Genomic DNA, 12,869 nt, shown 5'->3' on the forward strand with positions numbered 1-12,869 from the left:
CCTTCAATTTTTTTAACCCTTTGTCTCCATCTTCAAGCTACCTGCCATGGATTCATCAACAGAATATCTCACCGATCTTTAAGGAATATATGTCACGTTTGATGCCGTTTTAGGACTACCGTTTAACTTCCCTGCTTAGATATAGATAATACTTGAGAAGCTCGACGAAGAGTCAAATTGCCTGATAAAGGAAGATATTACCGCGGAACTCGGGCCCTTATATACTACCGGCAAGTTCCTATACCGACCTACTCGTGAGGAAGACGATAATAGGCGCGTATTTTCACGTATTTACTAATAAATTCTTATAGCTAGAACTAAAACTAAGAATACCGCTATACGGCCTAGCTAGGCCGTCGCCACCCCTTGCCTTCCGGATATTTATAAAGCTAGGCTGTGAGTCAGACGTTATTCTTCGGCTGCTAGGCTATTAATAGCACCAGTAAAGCTACGACTGGGGTGTTCCTGGGGGATATATCACGTATATTCTATAGGAAAAGGTTACTAGCGAGTCTTTTAATTTAACCGAATTCTAGAGACTCCCCTTTACCGGTCGCTAGGCTATCCGCGATAAGTTTCGCCAAGTCTATACGTATGATTATCTTGTAACTATAGCTAAATATTAGGCTATCGGAGAGCAGAAGGCTTTTACTGTGTGGGTATATACTATATATAGCTGCTCTATCGAAGATTATTTATAATAAGTCTAGTGGTTAAATGTGTGTTTATACGAGATTATCTATATAGAATATAATTATCTAACTATCTCTAGGCACATCTGCGGATTCAAACTCGCATCTCCGTTTGACTAACCTTAACAGTGGGATAATATTAACTACTTCTAATACGGACTCATCTAACCCTCCGATAGCCGATTCGACTGGGAGGGGACACCACCCGAAACGGCAGATTGTATCGAAGATGTCAACGGCTGGACATAGTAAATATGGAAACAACCACAGCGGGATACAATGTGAAGTATGATTCTTGTTCCTTCCTCGCTGGCTTAGTAGAACTATATGAACCAAGGGATTACTACAGATGCAATAAAGGCGTGCTATGTATCTCACAGGATGAGAACCGTACGAAAGGGCATAGCACTCAAGCAGACATTGCGGATTGATCTCATTACCTAATTGGGCAGTTTAATGCCTCCTACGGCCTCGGGTCGCCTGGTCATCTCACCTAGTAGAAAACCAATGATATCTAAGATTCAATTACAGATCCCATACACCAAGCGAAATAATTTCACTTGGACCGTTCAAGTCAGAAGTTATGTATGGAAAAGTGTTTTTTACCGGCTTTTTCTGCCATCTGTCTGGGAGGAACAAGATATCTAGGAAAAAAGACTCCTAAAAGATTCCTAAAAGGATTTCCAAAAAAGAAGTGTTAAAAGACGTATAAAAACACCCCCAAAAATGCATTCTAGGGCTGCTTATGCGGCCCACTACTGTTGTTGTTAAAAAGCAAGACAAGTACCAACATTTAGCAGTCTCATCATATTGACCACTCCGGAGACCCTCTTTCCACACTAAGGCCGAGCTACACCCTTCAAAATTCTCTTCCAAAAACTAATAGATGTTTGCGTAGGAGCACCATCAGTCGGACTTGAAACGTTGACCGTATCGTGGGATTTTTAAGGCTTTGTCCAAGTTTGTCATTGAGGGTATCCCCCTTTGCTGAAAGCTCGGAGGACCGGTCACAAGGGCACAAGGAGTGACACGCGCAATCTCCAGCAGTTCCCTCTACTTGCTTGATTTGCCGAGAGCGCTAATAATTTTATCTAGATATATAGTCTCTGTTATTAACTCGGCGCAGTTATTATGGTCCTGGGCTAGCTAGCTTGTGTCGCGTCTGCCGATTGGGATCCCGCCTTTAAGAAGCATAGGTTCGATCGGTCTCACTCTGAGTGAGCCTTGATATAGAGACGTAGAGTTCGGTGTTTTGATCGGTGCGTTCCTTGAAAATATTTCCTATCCCTGTACTTATCGGTACCGCCTCTGCAAATAGTCGACTCAGCTTTGGGTAAGCCTCCCCTATCAGAGGGTAATCAGTTGGGCTGAGAGTATTCTGTGTCAAGAAACCAATCTCGTCGCATAGGTTACGTAGCCGTTGGACTGATATCTTTATATCATGCTCATTTTCAATAATAGAAGCGAGTAGATCTGGGGTTTGTTGGTATGAGTCGTATTGTGGAGGTTGGTCGTGGCAGTAGGGCACTTTCTTCGATTCTTGATCTTCAAAACATTAGTCGGACATTTTAGAGGATGATTGAACACTTTTTGTAAAGTAATCCTTGATGTCAAGAAGAAAAGGGGATTTATTTTAAGGAAAAGATGTTTGGGGTGTGACGATCGGGACTGGACCGTACTTTCTGCCGTAACTAGCCGCCCTGACTTTAGAGTTTTCTGCCAGATGTTTCCGACTTGTAGATGTTTGACATGTTTGTACGAAGAGACAGGACGAGGATCTACAAAGGTCCTGTCGCACACGTTTCCTCTCTTCTTCTTCTTTTCCTTCTTTGTACTTAGTATTTTCGTTTAAATGCACTCTTTACTTTGAAGAATTGGCTGGTAACATAATACTAAGTACCATTCTCATTTCCAACAAAGCAGTACGACTGTACAGACCATCATCCTGATTGGTCTCGGTCACGCTTTACCCCACTCTCCGTTCCTTGGCACCGTACAGCCAAGACTCGAACCGAACCTAAACTGAAATCCGACCAATCAAGATGGTCGGACCGAAACGAAACCCACCCGCGAACCGCGGCAAGCAACCCGTTGTTGTGCCTGATGAAGAAGATAGCAATGAGCAGGATGTGACTGCTCACGATCCGAATACCCCGAGTCCCGAGACACTGAGACCAGTTGGTACTGGTGGACTTGATGAAGAAAATGATGCTGAAGAAGGGTCCTCTATGCGTGAACGATTGCATAAGACCCCAACAAAGGAGCGATTCCATGAACTCGCAAAAGAATACCAGAAGCTGAAGGAGAGAATTCGCGAACTCGAAGACGAGGTCACTGTCCTTCACACCGAAAAAATTGAGACCGACATTGTCATCGAGTCACTTAGTCAGGAGCGCGACGAAGCTATCGCTCACCGGGATATCGCAATCCGTGAGAGAGGTGACCTTGCCTACCGTTTTGTCAACCTCCAAACTCAGAGCAGTTCCGGCACACCGATTGTGGAAGCCGTTACTACTCGGAAGACTACGAAGATGCCAGATGCTCCAATGCTCAATGATGGCAAGGAAGTCCGATTCGAGACCTGGGAGACCGTGATACGACAGAAGCTCGAAGCAAATGCTGATCACTACCCGTTGCCTGTGCACCGTAAGCTCTATGTGCAGAGCCGTTGTGAAGGGAAGGCTCAGCTGCATATCGCACCCCGAATGAGTTCCGACTCAAGCAACCCGTATATGGACGCCGAAGACATGATTGTCCACCTGAAGACCGTTTTTGCGAATCCGAATCGACGCGCTGAAGCCTACACCGCATACCACAAACTGATGATGAAACCGAAGGACAACTTTACCGACTTCCTTGCTGAGTTTATGCAGCTTGCTGAAGAGGCTGCCGTGATTGAAGAGAACCGTAAGCGTGATCTGTACTCGAAACTGCCATACCTACTCCAAAGCCAGGTGATGTGGGCGGTCAACCATGACACCATGACATTCGAATCTTTCTCCAAGACCTGCCAGAGTATGTCTCATGAGATCAACCTCCAGCAGGAGGCAAAGACTACTTCCCGTACGCGAGCTACAGCCATCCTTGGCAGTAGTGCAGGAACAGGAACAACCACGAAGTCGACATACACTCCTCGTATGAAGCACGAAGAAAGTTCTAACCCCGGTAGACTTTCAAATTCCGAACGAGATACCTTGATGAGAGAAGGTCGATGCTTCAGCTGCAAGGAACAAGGACATATAACCCGTGAATGTCCGAAGAAGAAGCCAACTGGCATTATTGCTACAGTTCACCCATCTCCCCGCATCATTGAACTTGACGACAATGAAGATGACAACCAGGGAAAAGTCAATGCCTAGGCCAAGTCTCCTGCCTAGGTGGACAGAAGGTATCACTGTACTCGCTGGATTTACACAAATTGATTGGCGGTCCTAGAGATAGTTTAGTTTTCAATACTAGACTAATGCACAATGGACGCTCTTTTTCTATTTCAGCACTGGGTGATACTGGAGCAGATGGATACGTGTTCTTGAACCGAGGATTAAGTGTACTCCTCGGTAAACGATTCGGATTAAAAGCAGAAAGCATAGGACAGGAATGTCCTGTTCGAGGATTCGACGGAAAGCTTAGCAAGCCGATAACGCACGTTACTTTCCTTACAATGTGTGTGGATGGCAGGGTACAGCAGCAAGTTCCGATGCTGATCGCTGATCTCGGAAAATACGACATGATTCTCGGAAGAAAATGGTTTGCAGATCACGACATCTTACTAGACTGCCGTCGATACCGAATGATCTGGCCAGATGAGAAGACGCTCTTTGACGATGTGTCGAGCAAGATGGCAGTACCGACGCCTACCGCTATCCTCCGGAAACCGGAGCCGAACCCTGATCATCAAGCTGATGCTGACCGACGAGACCGTCTTTTCGGACGAAAAGAATCAAAGACGAAGGACGGTCATAGGCATACACGGGAGCACCAGCACGGGCACTGGCAGATCGAGGAACAAAGAAAAATGAGCCGGAACCTGAAAGATGAAAGTAAGACGATGACTTCGAAGATTCGGCGGCCTGAGGAGGCACTGCCAACAATTGACATCAGTGCTATTGGCGGAGCAGGATTCAACCGGTTGTATGAGCGTGGGAAGGTTGACAAAGGGACCGAAACCTTCTCTACCTCGCTTTATGAGATTGACCATATCATTGACATCAAGGTCTCTCAGATCCAGGACATAGAGATCGAGCAGATCAAGAAGACATTGCCAAAAGAGTATCATGAGCTTGCAGAAGTCTTCTCGAAGAAGAAGTCAGACGAATTGCCACCTTATAGGCCTGGAGTCGATCATGACATTGTGCTTGAAGCAGAAGCGCAGCCTGGATACTGTCCCCTCTACAAGCTGTCACTAGAGGAATTGAAGGCAGCAAAGAAGTACATTCTTGAGAATTTACAGAAGGGTTTCATTGTTCCAAGTTCTTCTCCATATGCCTCGCCGATCCTGATGGCGAAGAAGCCAGGCGGAGGATTGCGTTTCTGTGTCGATTTCAGAAGGTTGAATGCAATCACAAAAAAAGACTGTTACCCCCTGCCGCTGATTGATGAAGTGATCCAACGAACAAGCAAAGCGAAGATCTACACGAAGCTTGATATCCAGCAAGGATTCCACCGGATCCGATTGACCCCTGAAGCCGAAGATCTCACTACATTCCGCACACGATACGGATCCTTCAAATACAGAGTGACACCGTTTGGACTGACGAATGGTCCCGCAACATTCCAGAGATTTATGAACGATATACTCCGAGAGTGTCTAGATGAATACGCAGTTGCTTTCGTAGACGACATCTTGATCTACAGCGAGAATATCGAGGATCATGAGCGACAAGTCAAGGAAGTGCTCCGTCGACTACAGGAAGCAGGACTACAGGTCGCTTTGCCGAAATCTGAGTTCTCAGTCAAAAAGACCAAGTTTCTAGGTTTTATTGTGAGCACCGATGGCATTGCTGTGGATCCAGCAAAGATCGAAGTGATACAGTCATGGTCAGCGCCAACTACAGTGAAAGGGGTGCAGTCATTCCTTGGATTCTGCAACTTCTACCGACGGTTTATTAAAGCATACAGTATGATCTCGAAGCCATTGCATCGACTGACAAGACAGGACGTTCACTTTGAGTGGTCAATACAGTGTGAGGAAGCTTTCCTACGTCTAAAGCAGAATCTGATTGATGCACCGATTCTCCGACATTACGACCCAGTTCGGAGGACTAGAGTTGAGACGGACGTATCAGATGGAGTTCTCGGAGCAGTACTTACCCAGTACCACGAACAAGATGATTTCTGGCATCCGGTAGCGTTCTACTCGAAGACAATGCAGCAAGCCGAATTGAATTACGAAGTCCGAGATAAAGAACTCCTAGCAATCATCCGTGCATTGCAGGAGTGGAGACCTGAACTCGAAGGATTGTCACGGAAGGATCGTTTTGAGATCCTTACCGACCATCAGTCATTGGAATACTTTATGACGACTCGACAGATGAATCAGCGACAAGTGAGATGGAGTGAATTCCTGTCGCAATTCCACTTTGTGATTAAGTACCGGCCCGGAAAGAGGAATGTCATTGCAGACGCTTTGTCAAGAAAGGAGACCCCTTGCGTGGACGAGAGTCGTAAGATCACAATGCTACCGAAAGCTTGTCTAGATGAAGGAGTGCTCCCAACTCGCTTAGCTCCTATCACGCCAGAGGATACCGTTGAAGAGACAGCGGAGATCGTTGAAAGAGTCAAGGAGTCTAACCGTCAAAGCTCAGAATTAGACGAGTTCCGGCAGATGGTGCAAACAGGAGAAAGTTCCCGATGGACAATGCAGGACGGATTGCTTCTTTATGAAGGACGGCTCGAGGTGCCGGACGACGGAGATTTGCGTGCTCGTCTGCTCGATGAGATACACCGACAACCTTTGACAGCGCATCCAGGAGTCGAAAAGATGAAGAAACTAGTTGCGATAAGATACCATTGGCACGGATGGGTGACCGACGTAAAGCGATATGTTGACAATTGCTTGATCTGTAAGCGTACGAAGGCCTGGAGAGATCGTACACCTGGATTGTTACAACCCCTGCCGATCCCAGAGCGCCCTTGGCAGCATCTTTCAATGGATTTCCGTTAATTCCCGAAGGATCGTCATGGATACGACGCAGTGTTTGTGGTTGTAGATCGACTAAGTAAGAGGCCGATCTCTATACCATGTCAGAAGGAGACCAAAGCTAAGCAGATGGCCCGGCTGTTTATTGATCATGTCATACGTATTTCGGGAATCCCGGAGACGATCGTATCAGATCGCGGAGGACAGTTCATCTCAGAGTTCTGGACTGAGTTCTGCAGAATTCTAGGGATCAGACGGAAGCTTTCGACTGCGCACCATCCACAAACAGACGGACAAAGTGAGATCGCGAACCAATACATGGCTCAAAGGCTACGTCCATACGTCGAACAGAACCAAGATAACTGGTCTGAGCTATTACCAATGGTTGACTTTGCGGCATCAATCCTCCCCCAGGACTCAACGAAGAAGTCTCCGTTCTTCGTAGAGCGAGGCTACGAGCCAGCAATGACGTTCGACTGGAGAGATCGAGGATCATCAGCACCAACGCCAAACGAGCAAGAAGCAGCCCAGATGCTCTCGGATCTGCAGGAAATCTGGACTCAGACTAAAGAACAAATTGCAAAGTCGCAGCAATTACAGGTCCGGCAGGCAAATAAGCATCGTCGTGAGGAGGATTTCGGAGTTAACGACTTGGTGTTTGTTACGACGAAGGATTGGCTTCAAGATCGACCGAGCAGGAAGCTTTCACACCTAGCCAGTGGGCCATATAGGATCATTGAGAAAGTGGGAAATTCCTACAAGTTGGACCTTCCTGAAGCAATTCGAGTACACCCTATCTTCCATCCAAGCAAATTACGAAAGGCAGCGACAACAGAGCCTCTTACTGGACAGCACATGGATCCTCCTCCCCCGGTACAGGTTGGGGAGACAGACGAATGGGAAGTCGAGAATATCCTGGACGCTAGAACGCATTACCGGAAGCTGCAGTACAGGATACAATGGGTGGGACATGACCTCGATTTACAATGGTATCCTGCCGGCGATATGAAGAACGCACCGAGGAAATTACAGGAATTCCATGCGCAGTATCCTGCGAAGCCGGGTCCCCCAATGCGTTTACAGGAATGGTTACATGCTGACGAAGAAGATCGAGTTCTCGACGATCACATTGACGACAACAAGCCCGCATTCAGGGACTGAATGCAGTTTTAACCGGGGGTTATGTGACGATCGGGACTGGACCGTACTTTCTGCCGTAACTAGCCGCCCTGACTTTAGAGTTTTCTGCCAGATGTTTCCGACTTGTAGATGTTTGACATGTTTGTACGAAGAGACAGGACGAGGATCTACAAAGGTCCTGTCGCACACGTTTCCTCTCTTCTTCTTCTTTTCCTTCTTTGTACTTAGTATTTTCGTTTAAATGCACTCTTTACTTTGAAGAATTGGCTGGTAACATGGGGTTTGAAATAGCAGAGGAACGTAATTGTATGCGGTTGGCAACCGCTACCTAGACTGCGACATCGCCCATGGACGGGCGGGTGGGCATTGCCCACGGGCCTTATGTAAGCGGGAAATGGGCCCTACCCTTAGGGCCCACGGGCCGTGGGCGTCGTGGGCGCCCGTGGGCCTTTTTAGTAAGCAAAATTAGCGTAGCACGTGATTTTTATGGACAGATTTCAAAATATTTCAACTAAATTTGTATTTTTTACGTATTTACAATCATAATTCCGGATTTTTAATAAGATATATATAAATAAATATACTATAATTTACTATATATCTAATTTTTATATATATTTAAGACAACTTTATATAGAGGTGGGCGTTATGGGCATGCCCACGATGGGCACTGGAAAATCCAAATAGCCCACCGCCCACCGTGGACGGGCGATGGGCACCTCCTAGGTGCCCATGGACGGGCGATGTCGCAGTCTACCGCTACCTAACCTGAATTTTAGATTTACGGTAGTCCATGTAATACTAATTTGACCTCCGTACTAATGGAATAGAACATTGAGGAGCTAAGTTATGATTTGAGAATTCCGTTATTCGTTTAATTTCTAGATTGGCTAGTTTGCCCAAACCTGTTCTAGAACTCCACTTTCCGCAACCAACTCGACTACAGTGACTCGGCAAAAGTGTTAACACCCCCTTCCGATACCGCCTTCCTAATAAATTATACCGCCTTCTCAATTTGATATACCGCCCCTTACTCCTTGGGTTTCATTGGTGGATACTTAACCGACAGAATCTGGGGTGTTAACACTTTTGCTTAGTGACTGTACACATCTGGCTTCACCAGCTTTCAACGCCCGGTTTCCAATGTCCCATCTGTCTTCTTTCCATATTAATATTCCATCGCCATATTATTACGAAGCTATATCGAGCTTTGAACCCAAAGTTCGGTGTTATAGGAAGAAAAAGAAGCCCCGAATTTACTAGGGGAAAACATAACCTCAGCGTATGATTGGACATTTAACCCATCTAGGATTAGCCTAATATATCATCTCTTTTTAGCCTCTTCTATTAGAATAAGGTTTTTGTCTAGAATCTCTAGTTATGTTCCAAGGTTGTTTTCTCTGGGCGTAAGCTGGTATTAATTAGGTTTGGGGTGACGAGAGATAGGGTGCTTTGAATAACATAAAAGGATATAGCAATTTTGGTAAGGTGGGGGGGGGGGGGGGGGTGAATTGAGGTTGACCTAGAGAAAGTCTAGGAATAGGGGTCTTCATCACTTGAAAAACAACCTCGAAGAAGACAAAGTGATGAACGAAAAAAGATAGGGGGAGAAGGGATAGAGAGCCGTTCTAATGAGCTTGCCGTTACGCAGCATCCTGTCAAGGTTGAAGAGCATCAGCCTCTTTGAGGGGAAATAAGAATAAGACTGGAAGGATCGAGGTTTTGAGTTTGAGGCTTAGCAGTGGAGATCAGTGGAGATAGGCGAATTGTTCTTTGGGATTCGGGGCGTGCCAATGACATCTAACTCGGAATATTAGACACGTCTTCGCGGGATTCCCTCAGGATATACTATATACATCCCTACTGTCAATCAAAATAAGGTTTTGGAACGTAATGCAAGTCTGATGACTTGCATTGTTATCGTCAAAATCTTCAAAATCTTCAAAATTGACTTGAGACAGCCATGAAATTCTTTTTTTCTACACAATAACCTATCAGGTAAGAATGATATTATTGTTCTGTTAAATTCCAAGGGCATACCCAAAAAGAGTACGGAGTGCGGAGTACAGTGGCACAGTTTGAGACATGGGTTCAGGATTTGCCAAGAATTTGCCAAGAATTTCCCAACTGTTATATTCCGATATTTATACTATTCATACTCAATGATTCGGTTTAATTAGACGCGATCCTGGGGGCGTCATCTGAGACATCTAAAGCGGGAAGTCACGAGATAAACCGACCAGATTGCTCTATATTATAAAAGGGACAGGGGCGAGTTATCACTGTAACCATTGATTGCCCACTTGGGAATTTAGTGGTGAGCTTAGATTTATTCAAAGTAAATAAAATCTCAGCTAATTGAAGGCATGGAACGAAACTTGCCCGAAGAATTTCCCCGGTAATCTCAGCAATCCCATAACGTGGAGCGTCCCTGTCGATCTAGAGGTTTACAGTGATCTAAATTAATTGCCGTTGAAATGTCTTTCTTACCCGGCAAGATTCACTCTCAACCAATTACCACTGTCCAATGATACGAAGCTGGCATCAAGCTAAAACCTGTCAAATCCTTCCTCTAAATCAGTGGGTCAACGTGAACATTAAATCAAAGCTATTAGGAAAAGATCTACAACGTGAAACAAAATTCTTATGTTAGAGGGTCTCCAACAGAGAAACCACTGTTTGAAATGTAGATACCGTTTTGCCAAGCCAATGTTCATCTCGTGCCGTCACTGCCCCCTCAAGAGTGAGCCTTGCCTCTTATTTTGGATGGGCATTTGCAAGGAGCCAAGGCAACGCCAAGGGGATTATAAAATATGGAGTGTATGAATTACATTTTAACAGTGTTGTGACGGAGATGTAATCAAAACTATATAAGGTTGTCATATTTCCAGTGTTTAGCAATGGACATTTTGAAGTAAACTTTCAGAAACAAACCGACTCTCACTTATCTTTCACAATGCATGTCACTTTCCTCTTAGCCGCTCTGTTTGCTAGTTTGGTTGTTGGTTGTCCAAGACATGACAGCCACCAGATGCGCCAGAGAATTGCCAGAGCGACCTCTGATCAGGACTGGACATATGAGGTATCTTATGACTGGGGACGTTTTAATCCTGGTAATTTCTCTCAGCCCCCTGCTCAAGTTTGAAATATAAGCTGACATGTCACAAGATTACGCGTTGTGCCAGACAGGTACACAACAATCACCAATTCCTCTGGACCTTCGTCAAGGCCTCTCGACGCAGCACAGACTTGATTTCTCGGACTTTCACGGCAATACGACTGGAAACTTTTTCAACTGGGGGTACGGCCCAGCCTTTACTGCACACCGAGAGAACGAGAATGATCTCTCGAGCCTCCCGGCCGTGAAGTTTGACAACGAAACTGTATATGTTGGCGACTGGCACGTTCATACTCCCTCTGACCATTCGGTTGAGGGCCTCAAATCCAAGGCGGAAATGCACTTTGTGCTCTATACGGCTGGTGGGCATGAGCGTGCTGTACTCGCATTTATGATTCACCCTGGGTCCCACGATTCTATTTTCTTCAGTCAGCTACCTCCAATTATCGGGTTCAACGACACAATCACACAAAAGCAGACTACACTTGATCTGAACCACGCTTTGGAAGAGGTGAATAATTTCGATGAATTTTGGACCTACAAGGGAAGTTTGACAAGCCCGCCTTGCACTGAGGGGATCAGGTGGTTCGTCGCCAGATCAGAACTGTTCATTGGTGTCGACCAGATGAGAGCCATACTGGGGGCTAGCGCCTATTCAGCTCGGAGGGAGCAAGACGTTTGGCTGCATGAAATCAATGTCTGATAGATAACCTGTCACCTCTACATGTGAATTGCGTTTATGTGAGAGTGTATATCTGTTTATGTACCATCAGCCATGTATTGCTTTGGTTTTGGAGGAAGCTACATGTAAATACTTTGTCATTTGGTACCTACCTAATCTTCAAAGAAAGGAGTGCATTTTATCCAAGTCTCCCCCGACCCTATTTCAATTCCCTATTTACCGCCCCGCCTGAGGTCGAAGTTCCAATTTGTGAGAACATTGTGAAATATTTGACCTAATACCTAGGTACTTTGTTGGTGTCAATTACTAATCATCGTATAGTATTTATCCCCTACGCATCCCCGAACACCTCCCTATCGCCACTGCGATTCCGCGAGAACAACCAGTCGCCTACTCAGCTATCCCACACTTCAGCGAGCTTCAACCGATCATCATCGACGAATCATACCTCGCTCTCCCCCTAAGCCAAAAGCCGCATTCCCACGCGCATCTTTTTCAACACTCGCGACAAACCTGAGCACATACCCCGGCCTACAACACCATGTAGGGGGTTTACAACATGGGGTATCTCGGTCACATACACTGCGCTATGTTTGTGAAGATGAATTGTTTGGCACAAATACTTCTCCAATGGCTCAGGTTCCTCTTCTCTTCTATCTCCTTTGTTAGCTTCCATGGCTCTATCAATCAACTACATATTCATGCTCTATGGTCCCTGAGTAGCCTCCGATGATTTTAGATGTAGATTTCCCATATCTCCCTTGCCTTGTAATGGTTTAACTGATAATCTTCATTCTCATATGCTTATTCCATTTGGCTATACAGAGTTCATGTAGCTGAACTTGCCTTCATCAGATAGACTCGGTCGTAGTAGCGTTATATTGGTATCGCCGTCCCTAGATTCTCTCTACAGCCCGCACTATGGGCGGAATTGCCTAATTACCCACATCTCTGCATCTACGCTTATCCTTCCATTGACCGGAATCCTCACGGCCATCGACCTCGTATTACCAAGGCCCGCCATCTCCATTCCCACACGTCTCATGAAGTCCACAAATTCGAACGGCCTCTATTCGTGTATCCGTTATGCCTTGCCCC

General features: G+C 45.8%; 1 protein-coding gene across 1 annotated transcript; it reads left to right on the plus strand.

The window, feature by feature from the left end:
* Nucleotides 1–10,927: 10,927 nt before the first annotated feature.
* On the plus strand, nt 10,928–11,792 carry N7455_008178 (carbonic anhydrase family protein; the record flags this gene model as incomplete). The annotated part of the gene is made up of 2 exons (XM_040962364.2): nt 10,928–11,084; nt 11,140–11,792. 2 exons carry the CDS (start codon nt 10,928–10,930, stop codon nt 11,790–11,792), a joined length of 810 nt encoding a protein of 269 aa, XP_040807187.2.
* Between the last annotated feature and the right edge of the window lie 1,077 nt (nt 11,793–12,869).

The sequence above is a fragment of the Penicillium solitum genome (genome assembly GCF_028829755.1).
Source record: "Penicillium solitum strain IBT 25940 chromosome Unknown utg000005l_segment0_segment0, whole genome shotgun sequence".
Taxonomy (NCBI): Eukaryota; Fungi; Ascomycota; class Eurotiomycetes; order Eurotiales; family Aspergillaceae; genus Penicillium; species Penicillium solitum.